Genomic DNA, 16,458 nt, shown 5'->3' with positions numbered 1-16,458 from the left:
TCCTTAATAGAGGGTAGATACTATTTATAAAGAACCAGCATAAGCTTTGATTTTAAGCAAGTAAAACCGGCAAACACTGAGGCCCTGCAGGTAATAACCGAGACTCTGTTGCAGAGCATCCTGCTCAGCTGAATGTCCACTAGTGACAGAACAGCAGTAGTTCCACCTGTCGCCACTAGGGGACGCGCAGACACCGCTGTATAAACAGTGTGAAGTGGCCTGGGAAGCACCTTTAACTTCCTTTAGAAGTTGCCATGAAATATCGTCAGTGAAGTAAAAATTAAGGAACTTTTGCCGAATAAACTGAACAATGACACAGTGTGTCTTCGTTTCCTATGATATATCGGAATGATTCTCGAAGCACGCGTCTTGTGAAACTTCAGTGTCCTGTGTATCTGATGGGAGTGTGAAGCAGCAGGTTCGGGTCGAGTAGTGCAGTGTAGGCCTCGTTCGTGGCTGTTCTGAAACACAGTGACAGCAGGGGGGCGTTTCTACAGATCCCAACTGTGCAACGCCGCCTGTGAGCACTCAGGCCAGAGGGACAAGACAGGCCCGTTTTTATAGAACATGCACTGATGTTCTGCCTCTCTACTGCACACCTCCTTGTCAGGACATTCCAGGATCATAGGTGGCATCACAGCCCTGGGAGAGAGGGCCTGGCACTGAGATGAGAATGACAGTGAAACACAGAAGACAGCATGCAGGAGCAGGCATAGTACAGCTGGGGTCTGGCCTGAGGAGTCAGGCCTGCAGGTCCTGAAGCAGAAGCTCTAATGTTCAGAGTATGTGAGGAAACACAGCGAGAGCAACTTTTAGGAGTTGCAGGGATGTGTAAAATCAGACAGCCACAGACCCCCTTTCAACAGGAGAGATGATTTATGAAAACAGAGAGAGTGGTTTATTGATTTGTTTATTGTCACTGTCTGTGGTCTGACACAGAGGGGAAGGATAGTCAAGTTACACGACTCCCGAACACTGCGTGAGACTGCTCCTCTCTGGCCCCAGCAGTGACCGTCACACACGGTGACCCCCAGGCGTGAACAAGCAGGGCTTAAGCGATGCCACCACAGCCAGTCCAGTCACTGTGCATTGCTGCCTGTATCTGGAGCCACTTCACAGACACATGTAGCAGTGAGAAAACCCCAGTCCCAGACAGCACTGATCTAGCAAACTGTATCACCCAGCTCTACAGCTTTGAAGTTACTGATCCATTAAACAGGCTATTTGGATGTAACCCAGGAATCTGCACATCATTTGTCTAGCGAATTTGTCTGATTTTAACCAGACAAGAAAGCCGGTACAACCTTTGGTCCCGAAGCACTGCCCTAACTCACAACCTGCAATGGAGAAGGAATGTCACCCCATGTCAGTGCTTTTAAATCTTTGTGATGTAAACTTCAGCTCACAGTTATCACAAACGTCTGCTCTGCTTACAGAGAGACAAAAATAATTCTGGTAGTGAAATATCAGATAATATGTTAAAGGTTTATTCCATGCTGAAGAAGAGAAGAAAGGAATCGCAATGTTTCGGCTGTGGAGCCTTCTTTGGGTGTGAGCTGAAACATTGTGATTCCTTTCTTCTCTTTTCAGCCTGGAATAAACCTTTAGCGTGTTCCTCTGCAGCCTTCGCATGCTGACGCAGCTCCCTACTTGAACTACCAGATAATACGCGTGGCATTGAGACAGACAAAACACCGAAGCCAGCAGCCGCCACCTGAGCACTAAGCGCTGAGCATGAGGGAAGGGGACTGGGAGACTCGGTCCCTGTCATGCAGCTCCCTTCTTGAACAGCGCAAGGGTCTGAGCACAGCGACTGATGAGGAAGGCAGGGCTGGATCAGGGGCGCCGATACAGCAGTAGGAACCTGAAACAGACTGTAAAATCAAGCCCTGCTTTCAAAGGCCAATCCTGCAAGGTGCAGCCTGCACCTGCCTTTCATGGTGAACCAGTAAACTGATCAGGGATTGAAACAGTTTAAAAACACAGTCACAGTCTGCATCAAACAGGGGCGAGCCAGTCCTTTACAAACCAAAACAAAAAAACATATAAAAACTGTGAGAAAAGAGAGCTGCTTGAAAACAGTACAAAAGTTTTTGTTTCCATTGAACACAAGTGAATAAAGTTCAGGTTAAGCTTGGTCCCCTGCTCTCCCAGCTGCGGAGCAGAAACATATTCTGCACGGGTTTTAACCTGTTTTTAGTCACAAACCTCCCTCCTGGCTGAGCCTCTTTCACGGGACGCCAGATCTGTCCCAGCTAGATGGGGGAAGAGTTGTCTGTGCAAACTGGGAGGCACCCAGTGGGTGTCACTGTGAGCTCCCAGCCCTCGGACAGACTGCAGCCCAGAGGGGGAGTGAGGGGGGGATGTCGGCTCTCCCCTCTCCACAGTATTTTTCTCCACAGCTTTTTTGCGTGCTTGTGGCTCATTCAAACCATACCTCAAACTGCCTTGGAGCAGTGCACAAGGGGTTTCTGAGGAGCTGAGCAGGAAAGGCTCATGCTGACCTCTATGGTACAGAGGTCGTGGGTTCAAGGTCGTGTCATCTCACGCCCCAAGTGTGACCCAGTTTCCCCCATGATGGCAGGAAAGTTGTGGTTTTTGGGGGGCAGACAGCAAGACTTCAGAAAGGACCAGTCCCATCCTCAAACTGCTCAGCCAGAGGAGACAGCGAGTGAGAAATTCACACAGACAGCAGCCGCAGAGTATCAGAGCAGCCTGGTGAACCAAATACAGACACCAGTTCCAGTACCAGTTCACACACATGTAGAAAAACACCTTTGTGCAATTAGTTCACAACGTATAAAACTAGATTTACAAACACCGTTAGAAATGGGATTCTTTGACGCCACACTGAAACAGTAGAAACAGCCTTTTAAACCAACTCCCCGCAAGGGGTATCACAGGCCAGTCTAGCCCAGCTCCCTCCTGCCCTTGGCTCTTGCCCACCGCAGAGTGGCAGAAGTCACGGGCACCTGCTCAACTGCGCCAGCTCACTCCCGGCACATTCACACGCAAACTCCAAACGGGCAGCACAAGGCACCGGGCCACCGCCCCCTCACTGAAATGCTGGACACAGCTGGAGTGACAAAAGCACCTTCAGCTTGTTTGGGGCACGATAACACTTTGAGTGAAAACACACCCATCGATTCTCCATTAGTTTCTATGGGACCACGGCCATTTGTCAATACAGCAGGTCCCGCGTGAGCAAGCACGACAGGTGTGAATTTCATCAATGTGTCACATTAGGCAAAGGTGCTTGTGGACTGAGAAAATAGTTCAGCAACCCGCTACAGCCCACTGGAGTTCAGTGTGAACAAGCTCGAAACTCCTCTGTGTACAACATTGAACACTCGAGGCCTGACATCTCCCACGGGCTCCAACAGGCTGGTCTCAGCCCAACTGCTGACAGTGCTGACTGGTCATCTAGCCTTCACTCAGTGCAGCATCACTGCCAGCTCTCCTCCTCTCTCTGCGATTTACCTGTATTTATTAACAAAGTACCTAAAAAAAGAGCTCTCAGTAGGCAGATACTGCACGTTACAGAAATGACACTACTGAGTCTTGGCCCGGAAGAGTCCTCAAAGCTCTCCGATTCAATCAAAAAAGACGGATTGCACAGCAGTTTGATCCACTTCTGGTTCTGCCACACCCTGGCTCTCAAACAAACTGGAGATGAAACTGAAACAATAATAAAGTAATTACATCATCATAAAGTTTAACTATTAAACTGTATCTTATCTTATTCTGCGTGTGCAGTGTGTTCATGTGTAACTCGTTCTAAAAATAAGACAGCAATAGTAAAACTGTACAGGTACTACATACTGCATGTCTGAGGCGGAGCCACAAATCCTGGAGTGGATTAGAGTGCAATGCAATCGGAGTCTCATTCCCCTGTCTGAACCAATATTCCAGGCAGTTCCTAAGCTTCTCCTTGTCTAAGCTCAAGTGCAGAAGCACAGTCAGGAATGTTGGCCGTCTTTCCTATTGCAGGGAGCATGTCATGTGGTCTTTGGCTGAAAGCTGACTTTGAGGGCCCAGCTCTGTGCAGCAGGAGGGACTGCGGGGGGGGGGAGGAGGACAGAGACAACGCTGCTGCCGTGTGAATGCAGTGTGTGCCCGTACTGGATGCTGTGTGCAGTCTTCACATCGTTTGGCACACCGTTTAGCAGGTCAGTAAAGTCCGTACACCGTAGCACAGCGGAGTCCCAGAAGGCCAGCCTGCTGAAGGCATACGAGTTAGACCCCATCCCTTCCTGAGGAAGTTCAGGCCCAGGCGGACAAAATGTCTGGGCCTGAACGCCATTATCCGCCCTCCTCAGGTGGGAAGGAGGTCCCAGCAGTTTCCAGTGAATTCCCATCACCACGCCGGGCTGGGATGGACGTCGGACGCAGCACTGAGGCGCAGGGTCTTGAAGAACCTGGAGAGGGGGTCCCTGACGTCGGCGGTGTCAGGCAGAGGGGTGCGACGAGCCACTTCCTGCAGCATTTGAGAGCGCGAGACATCCGACTGTCACAGAGGGCTCGGGCTCGGGCTCGGGCGGGGGGGTGGAACCGCAAGTCTGCACATCGCCTCTCCGGCTGGAGCTCCTTCCCACTGATAACACACTGGACAAGCCTGACCACGGCTGTCCGCGCTCGGCCAGCTGCTTCTGCTCCGACCGCTCGAGCGTGGGCTCATGGGGCCGCACCAGTGCCCACTTCCCCTCAGCCCGCGGGATTGTGGAATGGGAGGTGTGCAGGACCTCCCCTGCGGCCTACTGGGCTCAAGGAGGAGGAGGGTGGAGGAAGGGGGGAGGGGGGCGCTCGATAAGCCCCTCCGGACATCGTGGTGCTCCGGCAGCACAGTCACTCTTTGGTCGGGTCCCCGTGCCACCAAGACTGCCTGTCCTCGCCGTGGTCCTCCTCCACCCAGGCCACGATCTTCCCCTCCCAGCCCGGGACCACCGCGTCGTCGTGGAACACCTGGGGGCGAGAGAGTACATCAGCACAATCCTGTCCCACTGCAGCACCTCAGGGTCAGGACTTCACATGACCGGCAGCTTAATTGGTTAATGGTCAGGCTGTGGATGTTACTGACAGGTTGATTGGTGGTTAATGGTCAGACTATTCATTTCACTCACAGGTTGATTGGTTAATAGTAAGCCTGCTGATGTTACTGACAGGTTGATTGGTTAATAGTAAGCCTGCTGATGTTACTGACAGGTTGATTGGTTAATAGTAAGCCTGCTGATGTTACTGATGGGTTGACTGGTTAATGGTCAGCCTGTTGATTTCACTGACAGGTTGATTGGTTAATGGTCAGCCTGTGGATGTTACTGACAGGTTGATTGGTTAATGGTCAGCCTGTTGATTTCACTGACAGGTTGATTGGTTAATAGTAAGCCTGTTGATTTCACTGACAGGTTGATTGGTTAATGGTCAGCCTGCTGATGTTACTGACAGGTTGATTGGTTAATGGTAAGCCTGCTGATGTTACTGACAGGTTGATTGGTTAATGGTCAGCCTGCTGATGTTACTGACGGGTTGATTGGTTAATGGTCAGCCTGTTGATTTCACTGACAGGTTGATTGGTTAATGGTAAGCTTGCTGATGTTACTGACAGGTTGATTGGTTAATGGTCAGCCTGTGGATGTTACTGACAGGTTGATTGGTTAATGGTAAGCCTGCTGATGTTACTGACAGGTTGATTGGTTAATAGTAAGCCTGCTGATGTTACTGACGGGTTGATTGGTTAATGGTCAGCCTGTTGATTTCACTGACAGGTTGATTGGTTAATGGTCAGCCTGCTGACGTTACTGACAGGTTGATTGGTTAATAGTAAGCCTGCTGATGTTACTGACAGGTTGATTGGTTAATGGTCAGCCTGTGGATGTTACTGACAGGTTGATTGGTTAATGGTCAGCCTGTTGATTTCACTGACAGGTTGATTGGTTAATGGTCAGCCTGCTGACGTTACTGACAGGTTGATTGGTTAATAGTAAGCCTGCTGATGTTACTGACAGGTTGATTGGTTAATGGTCAGCCTGTGGATGTTACTGACAGGTTGATTGGTTAATGGTCAGCCTGTTGATTTCACTGACAGGTTGATTGGTTAATGGTCAGCCTGCTGACGTTACTGACAGGTTGATTGGTTAATAGTAAGCCTGCTGATGTTACTGACAGGTTGATTGGTTAATGGTCAGCCTGTGGATGTTACTGACAGGTTGATTGGTTAATGGTCAGCCTGTTGATTTCACTGACAGGTTGATTGGTTAATAGTAAGCCTGCTGATGTTACTGACAGGTTGATTGGTTAATGGTCAGCCTGTGGATGTTACTGACAGGTTGACTGGTTAATGGTCAGCCTGTTGATTTCACTGACAGGTTGATTGGTTAATGGTCAGCCTGCTGACGTTACTGACAGGTTGATTGGTTAATAGTAAGCCTGCTGATGTTACTGACAGGTTGATTGGTTAATGGTCAGCCTGCTGATGTTACTGACAGGTTGATTGGTTAATGGTCAGCCTGTTGATTTCACTGACAGGTTGATTGGTTAATGGTCAGCCTGCTGATGTTACTGACAGGTTGATTGGTTAATGGTAAGCCTGCTGATGTTACTGACAGGTTGATTGGTTAATAGTAAGCCTGCTGATGTTACTGACGGGTTGATTGGTTAATGGTCAGCCTGTTGATTTCACTGACAGGTTGATTGGTTAATGGTCAGCCTGCTGACGTTACTGACAGGTTGATTGGTTAATAGTAAGCCTGCTGATGTTACTGACAGGTTGATTGGTTAATGGTCAGCCTGTGGATGTTACTGACAGGTTGATTGGTTAATGGTCAGCCTGTTGATTTCACTGACAGGTTGATTGGTTAATGGTCAGCCTGCTGATGTTACTGACAGGTTGATTGGTTAATGGTCAGCCTGTTGATTTCACTGACAGGTTGATTGGTTAATGGTCAGCCTGCTGATGTTACTGACAGGTTGATTGGTTAATAGTAAGCCTGCTGATGTTACTGACGGGTTGATTGGTTAATGGTCAGCCTGTTGATTTCACTGACAGGTTGATTGGTTAATGGTCAGCCTGATGACGTTACTGACAGGTTGATTGGTTAATAGTAAGCCTGCTGATGTTACTGACAGGTTGATTGGTTAATGGTCAGCCTGTGGATGTTACTGACAGGTTGATTGGTTAATGGTCAGCCTGTTGATTTCACTGACAGGTTGATTGGTTAATGGTCAGCCTGCTGATGTTACTGACAGGTTGATTGGTTAATGGTAAGCCTGCTGATGTTACTGACAGGTTGATTGGTTAATAGTAAGCCTGCTGATGTTACTGACGGGTTGATTGGTTAATGGTCAGCCTGTTGATTTCACTGACAGGTTGATTGGTTAATGGTCAGCCTGCTGACGTTACTGACAAGTTGATTGGTTAATAGTAAGCCTGCTGATGTTACTGATAGGTTGATTGGTTAATGGTCAGCCTGTGGATGTTACTGACAGGTTGATTGGTTAATGGTCAGCCTGTTGATTTCACTGACAGGTTGATTGGTTAATGGTCAGCCTGCTGATGTTACTGACAGGTTGATTGGTTAATGGTCAGCCTGCTGATGTTACTGACAGGTTGATTGGTTAATGGTCAGCCTGCTGATGTTACTGACAACTTGATTGATTAATTGACTGCTTTTTCACTTGATTAGCCCTGTTGCAGGGGGTCACCTGAAGACAGGCCACACTGATCTAACACTCATTCACTAACAGATCTTGCTGTTAAATTTCTATGCATCATGCAGGGCCTGATGCAGACACTCGTGCAAATATTTAACTTTATGCATCTCTGACAAGGACGTCCTAATGTGGAAAAACTGCACAGATCCATTCTTCATGCGAGAAGCCCATTTTAATGTGCTATAGCTCTGTATATTTAAATAAGATTATTGATTATGGCAACATGTATACTAGTGGGCAGACATCAGAGTATGTCAACAGTGTTAAAGGTACCAGTTTTAAACTGTGTTGGTCAGTAAGGTGCTACAGTCCAAAAGAGCAGGCGGCTGTGTGAGCAGCCAATACGTACCTCTTCCTTCACGGTGCCAAATTCAGGGTCCAGAGCTTTGAAGTGGTACCTGTAGCTGCCCTCTCTGTCCACAGCGGCTTTGAAGTCTCTCAGCGTCACCTCACCCAGCCTGTGGGACACATAGGCACCAGTCACCCTGCTCATCCACTGAAGTCACCCTCACACTGCTCCTGACCGATGGCAGTCAGACTATTTCCTCCTCTCTGTACCTTATACCCTCTCCTCCCCCCCCCTCCTCCTGTCTGTACCTCCCCCTCTCCTCTTTCCTCCTGTTTGTACCTCCCCTCTCTCCTCCTGTCTGCAGCTCCCCCCTCCTCTCTCACTTCCTGTCTGTACCTCCCCTCTCCTCTCTCCTCCTATCTGTTCCTCCCCCTCTCCTCTCTCTCCTCCTGTCTGCACCTCCCCCTCTCCTCTCTCCTCCTGTCTGTACCTCCCCCTCTCCTCTCTCCTCCTGTCTGTTCCTCCCCCTCTCCTCTGTCTCCTCCTGTCTGCACCTCCCCCTCTCCTCTCTCCTCCTGTCTGTACCTCCCCCTCTCCTCTCTCCTCCTATCTGTTCCTCCCCCTCTCCTCTCTCTCCTCCTGTCTGCACCTCCCCCTCTCCTCTCTCCTCCTGTCTGTACCTCCCCCTCTCCTCTCTCTTCTCCTGTCTGTACCTCCCCCTCTCCTCTCTCTCCTCCTGTCTGTACCTCCCCCTCTCCTCTCTCCTCCTATCTGTTCCTCCCCCTCTCCCCTCTCTCCTCCTGTCTGTACCTGCCCCTCTCCTCTCTCTCCTCCTGCCTGTACCTGCCCCTCTCCTCTCTCTCCTCCTGCCTGTACCTGCCCCTCTCCTGTCTGTACCTGCCCCTCTCCTCTCTCTCCTCCTGTCTGCACCTCCCCCTCTCCTCTCTCCTCCTGTCTGTACCTGCCCCTCTCCTCTCTCTCCTCCTGCCTGTAGCTGCCCCTCTCCTGTCTGTACCTGCCCCCTCTCCTCTCTCTCCACCTGTCTGTACCTCCCCTCTCTCCACCTGTCTGTACCTCCCCTCTCTCCTCCTATCTGCACCTCCCCCCCTCCTCTCTCCTCTCTGGACTCACCTCTTGGGGATGTTGACCATGAAGGGTGTGAGGGAGCGGTCGGTGAAGTACAGCACTTTGGTGGTGGCGGAGCTGGAGAGAACAGGACTGCTGTGGGAATGAGACATCTCTGAAACACAGAGAGCGGGACAAGGCCGGGGGGTCACACAACAAGAAGCCAGCGGAGGCCGGGGTTTCCGTCGCCCTTCACCAGTTACCACATTCCTCCTGAGCTGCGCTGCGCCACGCTGTTGAATTCACCCCTGAGTTTTACCGCGCCTACCAGGGTGGGAGACAGAGTGGCGATCTTACTGGAGCTGGGAGGCCAGGAGTCCCGGTCTGAGTGGGCGGCCCGCCGGCCTGGAGACTTCCCTCGGCTCTGCGGGACACAAGCACACAGAGACGGGCGTCAGGGACCCGCGGACGGCCGGCTCCTCGGCACGCGGCTGGCTGCGGCGGGTGGGGGGGGGTGGGGGGCGTTACCCTCTTCTCGTGGCGGCGCTGGGAGTCCAGGGCGTGCAGCCGGTCCATCAGGCTGGCGATGCCCTGCTCCAGGGTGTCCAGGGTGTGGTGCTGGGGGTCGTGGCCGCTGAAACAGTTCCGCAGGCTGCGCAGGGCTTCCCGGACCAGCTGCAGCTCCTCCGCCTGGCACACACGCAGGGGGCAGGGCTGGGCGTCAGACAGCAGCTTCCACAGGAAACCGGTTTTTACCTTCTCCAACTGTGCCAGTGTGTCTCAGTGTGTGACTGTGCCAGTGTGTCTCAGGGTGTGACTGTGCCAGTGTCAGTGTGTCTCAGTGTGTGACTGTGTCAGTGTGTCTCAGGGTGTGACTGTGCCAGTGTCAGTGTGTCTCAGTGTGTGACTGTGTCAGTGTGTCTCAGGGTGTGACTGTGCCAGTGTGTCTCAGTTTGTGACTGTGCCAGTGTGTCTCAGTGTGTGACTGTGTCAGTGTGTCTCAGTGTGTGACTGTGTCAGTGTGTCTCAGGGTGTGACTGTGCCAGTGTGTGTAGGACAGTGTCTCAGTGTGTGACTGTGTCAGTGTGGTCTCAGTGTGTGACTGTGCCAGTGCCAGTGTCAGTGTGTCTCAGTGTGTGCCTGTGTCAGTGTGTGACTGTGTCAGTGTGTCTCAGGGTGTGACTGTGCCAGTGTGTGCCTGTGTCAGTGTGTCTCAGGGTGTGACTGTGCCAGTGTCAGTGTGTCTCAGTGTGTGCCTGTGTCAGTGTGTCTCAGTGTGTGCCTGTGTCAGTGTGTGACTGTGTCAGTGTGTCTCAGGGTGTGACTGTGCCAGTGTGTGCCTGTGTCAGTGTGTCTCAGGGTGTGACTGTGCCAGTGCCAGTGTGTCTCAGGGTGTGACTGTGCCTGTGTCAGTGTGTCTCAGGGTGTGACTGTGCCAGTGTCAGTGTGTCTCAGTGTGTGACTGTGTCAGTGTGTCTCAGTGTGTGACTGTGCCAGTGTGTGTAGGACAGTGTCTCAGTGTGTGGCTATGTCAGTGTGTGTAGGACAGTGTGTGGCTGTGTCAGTGTGTAGGACAGTGTCTCAGTGTGTGACTATGTTAGTGTGTGCCTGTGTCAGTGTGTCTCAGAGTGTGACTGTGTCAATGTGTAGCTGCGTCAGTGTGTCTCAGTGTGAGCCCCCAGGAGAAAAGACGAAGACAATAAAAAGAAGCGGCCTTAACACCCTCTCCACACCCCTCCAGGACTGTCGCTGGAAGGTTCTCCCCTTGCGGGGGTCTGCTCGTGCTCAGTGTGTCTGAAAGGGTCCTCACAGCTGCGGCTCGTCCTTGATCAGCCAGGGCAGCTGTGGTTGCTACGGCAACGTGGACACGCCCCTGTGCCACGCCCCCCTGGGGGATTCCAACGGCAGCCCTTAGTGGAGCCCAGGACACTCACCCCTCTGTGTGTGGAGGCCATGCTGGACGCTGTGCCCGCGGGATGGATATACCCGTTGCTCTGAGCGTGTCCCAGAGAGCCACAGTGCTGAAACACAAACAGATACTCTCGCACTCGCTTGCACAGCCCGCTGTGGAAACACCCTACTGCACTCTACCACATGACAATAATACTGTAGAGAGTAGGAAGGACGCAGTACCTCTATCCCATCCACATCGCGACTCATCAGCTCCTGCAGCAGGCTGTCCTTGTGCTCCAGCTCCCTCTGCAGGTCAGCCTGCGCAGTGACAGGACACAGCTCACTCAGCACACATCCAGGCCCCAGTGAAACAAAGCTGCCTACCAGGCTTAAAATATAGTGTGACTGTGCCAGTGTGTCTCAGTGTGTGCCTGTGTCTGTGTGTAGGACAGTGTCTCAGTGTGTCAGTGTGTGTAGGACAGTGTCTCAGTGTGTGACTGTGCCTATGTCAGTGCGTCTCAGGGTGTGACTATGCCAGTGTGTGACTGTGCCAGTGTGTCTCAGGGTGTGTCTGTGCCAGTGTCAGTGTGTCTCAGGGTGTGTCTGTGCCTGTGTCAGTGTGTCTCAGGGTGTGCCAGTGTCAGTGTGTCTCAGGGTGTGACTGTGCCAGTGTGTGCCAGTGTCAGTGTGTCTCAGGGTGTGACTGTGCCAGTGTCAGTGTGTCTCAGGGTGTGACTGTGCCAGTGTGTGCCTGTGTCAGTGTGTCTCAGGGTGTGACTGTGCCAGTGTGTGCCTGTGCCAGTGTGTCTCAGGGTGTGACTGTGCCAGTGTCAGTGTGTCTCAGGGTGTGACTGTGCCAGTGTCAGTGTGTCTCAGGGTGTGTCTGTGCCAGTGTCAGTGTGTCTCAGGGTGTGACTGTGCCAGTGTCAGTGTGTCTCAGGGTGTGTCTGTGCCAGTGTCAGTGTGTCTCAGGGTGTGACTGTGCCAGTGTCAGTGTGTCTCAGGGTGTGACTGTGTCAGTGTACCTTCAGGTGGGAGCTCTCAGTCACTTTGCGCAAGGCCTCATCCAGCTTGAGCTGCTGCTGCTGCAGGAGTCTGTCCTTGTGTCCCAGCTCCTTCTGTACAGACACACACAGACACACCACAGGCTGCTGTCACTCTAGATGCTTCGTGTGGTCTCCCATTTTATGAGTCGGGGTTAAAGCAGGGTTACAGCTGTGCCAATAGGTTATGTATTGTCACCGAGTCTTTTCTTTACCATGTGTTCTGAGCAGAGACGACTTTTTAGTTGGGCTGTGGAAAATAGAAATTGGAGTTTAACCACGGAACTTTCTCCCTTTGCCTGTGAGGTACACAGAGGTAGAGATCACGCAGTGTGGCGGCTGCAGTGTTCTCTAGCGACGACAGTGTGGAGAGGCAGGTTGGAGCAGGGGAATCAGGCTCAGTCAGGTTTACTGCCCGATTACTGACAGAGGGCTGTGCTGATCACTGCATGAAGAGCGAGAGGGAGAGATACAGAGTATCTGCTAGATGGACTCAAGGACAAAGAGAGAATAGAGTCTTCCTCTCTGTTTATAGGACGAGGAAGAGGAAGAAGTGGTGGAAGGGAAAAGGTCATGGGACAGTCCTATGCCAGGGGCGTGAAGTATTGCAGTAATAACAAAAGAACTAAGAGCTGAAGGGACAGGACAGAAGACGAGCACACTGTGTTAAGAGATTCGGCCTTCAGAAACTCCCTCTCCCCCCAGATGAAGAAACTGGGCAGCTAGTGAGCTCCAGCTCCTGACTGGTCTCAGGCTGCTCTCTGAAGAAACCTCAGGCATTTATGAGCACAGTGGAGACTGACATCAAATTTAGGAAGAATTATATATTAAAGGGAATAATGATTTCCTTCTAAGAGTGTGTATTTTGGGGATGCTTTATCTGGTTTATATAACTAGTATTAGCATGGGTTTCAGAGAACAGTGTTCTGTGGAGGGTGGCCATGAATCACTGTGTCTCGGGTTTCAGTAAGGCGGGTCCATCTTCGAGAGACTCAGGGACTCTCAGTCTTGGTTAATAATTTACGAAAATAGATTGTGTATCTTGTGTTCTGTCTGTCTTTATTGGGAATATAGTTTGGCTTGTACGTTTGGCTATTTGTTGATTACGCTGCTATTAAACTGTGCCAAGTTTGGGGACTACTTGTCCACAATCCTAACTATTGACTGTAAGGGGATTTAATCAGCCTTAATTATTTTTTCTATGTTTCTAATATTTCTGCTTTCATACCCCACTATTTATAACATTTGGCATCTGACATTTAATTAATCCCAGACATACCAATTATAATGTATAACCATATATTAATTGATAGTTCCTGATTCCACACAAAATGTCACCATCTCATCATATCTGAATTATGTTTTTAACAAAGAATTCAAATAATGAATGCAGAATGTTTTCTTGAATTTCAACCAAGTCGATGTGCCAGACCACTAACTCTGAGACAGAGGGCCCCTCTTGGTGTCTCTGTGCTGCCCAGTGCTCTCACCTTGTAGTCAGTCAGCAGTCTGCTGCGCTCCTCCAGCATCCTCTGCAGCTCCACCTGGGGGAGACACACACACTTTAACACACTGCTGCACTGCACACAGAGGCTGGGGTCTCACTCACACTGCTGCACTGCACACAGAGGCTGGGGTCTCTCTCACACTGCTGCACTGCACACAGAGGTTGGGGTCTCACACACACTGCTGCACTGCACACAAGAGGCTGGGGTCTCACACACACTGCTGCACTCCACTGGGGTCTCACACACACTGCTGCACTGCACACAGAGGCTGGGGTCTCACATACACTGCTGCACTCCACTGGGGTCTCACACACAGTGCTGCACTGCACTGGGGCTGGGGTCACACACACTGCTGCACTGCACTGGGGTCACACACACACTGCTGCACTGCACTGGGGTCTCACACACACTGCTGCACTGCACACAGAGGCTGGGGTCTCACATACACTGCTGCACTCCACTGGGGTCTCACACACAGTGCTGCACTGCACTGGGGCTGGGGTCACACACACTGCTGCACTGCACTGGGGTCTCACACACACTGCTGCAGTGCACACAGAGCTTGGGGTCTCACACACACTGCTGTACTACACTGGGGCTGGGGTCTCACACACACTGCTGCACTGTAGTGGGGCTGGGGTCTCACACACACTGCTGCACTGCACTGGGGCTGGGGTCTCACACACACACATACGGGGCTGGGATCAGACAGGGGTGATGTGTGACTCACTCACGTTCTGGCTATGCAGTTCATCCCTGGCCATGCTGGCCCTCAGGAGCTCCTGTTTGAGCTGCAGGACAGAGCTCTCCTGCAGGGACATGCGCTGCTGCAGGGCGTCCTGAGAGAGAGAGAGGCCGAGGGGTCTGTCACTGTCAGATAAAAAGAGCAGGACAGAGATGCAGCGAGAGGGAAGAAGAGCAGACAGTGAAACAGGGAGGGAACAGAGAGTGATTAGAGAAGAACAGAGGAGGAAACAGTAGAGACCCGGAACCACAGCTGTACTCAAGTTGCTCTTGTCAATTCTCAAGTCAGGTCTGGAGTCTCTGGGGCGGTGCGTCAGGGCTGACACCTGTATCGTACAAATCATGGGCTTTCTCGTGTTTTATTTTTAAAATAAACATGCAGTGTGTAAAAAAACAAACAAACATGCAACAGAAACAGATGAGATATGGAATCAAATTCAGGAAAGAATGGACTCTAAGAGACGGGCAGCTACAGTCACCAGGATCAGACAGGGACAAACCCAGACAGCTCAGAGGTCAGGCAGAGATACACGTTACAAGCATGCAGAATAGGTTCTCCTATTTTTTTTAAAAAGAGACATTCAGATTTTTATTCTTTATGACAAATAAAGGTATTAGTATTTTATTTTCTCTATCAAAAATATTTATTTTTTTTACTGACGAACTGGAATTACACTGGAATTCTTGTGACGGTATGCTGCACAAATCAAGTGGGAAACATGGACTAATTCTCTAACCTTTAAAAACACTGAAGTGGGTGTTGCCTTTGAATAAATAAAAAATAAGATTTTGCATCATTTTTGCTGCGGCTTGGTTCTCTCATTACTGGGGTACCACGTCTTGCAGAAGCTGAGCCCCACCTACCAGCCCTGCAGAAATGTTCATTTTGAAAATATTCCGTTTCAGCTTTATGACCATCTATGTTTAAACTAAATTTAAACATAGATGGTCATAAACAACGGAGTAGGATTCCTCTGCCGGCTGCGGGATTTGAACCGGCAACCTTCCAGCCACAGGCGCAGATCCTGAGCCACACAGCCACCGCTCCGGGATGCGGGTCTGTCTGTGTTAGCAATCGTTTATGCTTAAAAATAAAGCCTCAAATTGGTGATTTCTTCATGCTGTTGCAGAAAAGTTATAGAAAAGGTTCCAAAAAAACGCAAGTCCTAATAATCAAGGGCGGAGCGGTGGCTCTGTGGCTCAGGATCTGCGCCTGTGACTGGAAGGTTGCTGGTTCAAATCCCGCGGCCGGCAGAGGAATCCTACTCCGTTGGGCCCCTGAGCAAGGCCCTTAACCCCAGCTGCTCCAGGAGTGCCGTACAATAGCTGACCCTGCACTCTGACCCCCAGCTTCTCTCTCCCTGTCTGTGTGTCTCATGGAGAAAAGCTGGGGTCTGTGAAAAGATGAATTCCTAGTGCAAGAAATTGTATAGGGCTAATGAAGAAACATTATCATTCTTATTATCATTACATTAATCAAAAAACCAACGGGCAGGCGAAAGTCAAAACCGGGCCGGGACAGTTCCACCGAGACAACAGATCCAAATCGCACAGGCAGAACCGAGGTCAGGAACCAGCGAGAGTCCAGGAAGCAACGAGGAGATCAAACAGGAAGGTACACACACTAGGGGGCCCCAAGGAGAATCTGAATTAGTGAGCGCCGGATAGGAGGAAGAGGAGGGTCCCAGCAGTAACAGGAGTGAAAGGCGATAGGAAGTTTAGTTGCAGTGTGAGTGTTTGAGCGGGTGCGCGCAGGATTGGCACGCTGTTTGTCAGAGTGTGTGGAGCGCGTGAGGGCCTGGCCTCTGACAGCCCGGCCTGACCCAGGAGGGCTGGATTCAGATGTACCGGCCGCCCTTGGCCTTGTCATTTCCCCCCCTCGGCGCAGCTTTCGCACGCGGGGAACGCGCTGTGAGGCCAGACATCGCCGGGTCTGCCGCCCTCACCTTCACGCCTTGCAGGCTGCGAGTCTCCTGCTTGTAGCGCAGCAGCTCCTTCTGTGAAAGCAAGCACAGGGACGGGTCACTCTCCAGCCCCGCCGCCCGGGTTCCTACACTGCGCTGGGACCCGAGCCCACTGGGCCAGTAACCCCAGAACCCCCTCCTGAAAATTCGACTGCCTTCCCCCTTCGCCGCGTTTTTATGTTAGCTCTTTTAGCGCTTTTTAAAACGCACAGCGCAAACAAAGACCCCAAAGGACAGGTGTCGTC

General features: G+C 51.2%; 1 protein-coding gene across 4 annotated transcripts in view; it reads right to left on the bottom strand.

The window, feature by feature from the left end:
- Positions 1-895: 895 nt before the first annotated feature.
- Positions 896-16,458, bottom strand: part of LOC148816689 (dixin-like) — a 50,993-nt gene continuing 35,430 nt past the window's right edge. For 3 of the 4 annotated variants that reach the window (XM_088939976.1, XM_088939973.1, XM_088939975.1), the window contains 11 exons: positions 16,196-16,246; positions 14,240-14,344; positions 13,488-13,541; positions 11,980-12,072; positions 11,195-11,272; positions 10,996-11,082; positions 9,590-9,751; positions 9,419-9,485; positions 9,128-9,236; positions 8,057-8,165; positions 896-4,962 (listed from right to left, as the gene is read on the bottom strand). In XM_088939976.1, the coding sequence (XP_088796102.1) occupies positions 4,846-4,962; positions 8,057-8,165; positions 9,128-9,236; positions 9,419-9,485; positions 9,590-9,751; positions 10,996-11,082; positions 11,195-11,272; positions 11,980-12,072; positions 13,488-13,541; positions 14,240-14,344; positions 16,196-16,246 (1,032 nt within the window). In that variant the 3' untranslated portion in view covers positions 896-4,845. Of the gene's footprint in view, positions 4,963-8,056; positions 8,166-9,127; positions 9,237-9,418; positions 9,486-9,589; positions 9,794-10,995; positions 11,083-11,194; positions 11,273-11,979; positions 12,073-13,487; positions 13,542-14,239; positions 14,345-16,195; positions 16,247-16,458 lie in introns of all 4 variants that reach the window. The other variant, XM_088939977.1, reaches the window with a different exon arrangement.

This window comes from Atractosteus spatula, chromosome 22 (genome assembly GCF_055471065.1).
Source record: "Atractosteus spatula isolate fAtrSpa1 chromosome 22, fAtrSpa1.hap1, whole genome shotgun sequence".
Taxonomy (NCBI): domain Eukaryota; kingdom Metazoa; phylum Chordata; class Actinopteri; order Semionotiformes; family Lepisosteidae; genus Atractosteus; species Atractosteus spatula.
The sequence above is the reverse complement of the archived record's forward strand: the minus strand, read 5'-3'. Positions and strand labels throughout refer to the sequence as shown.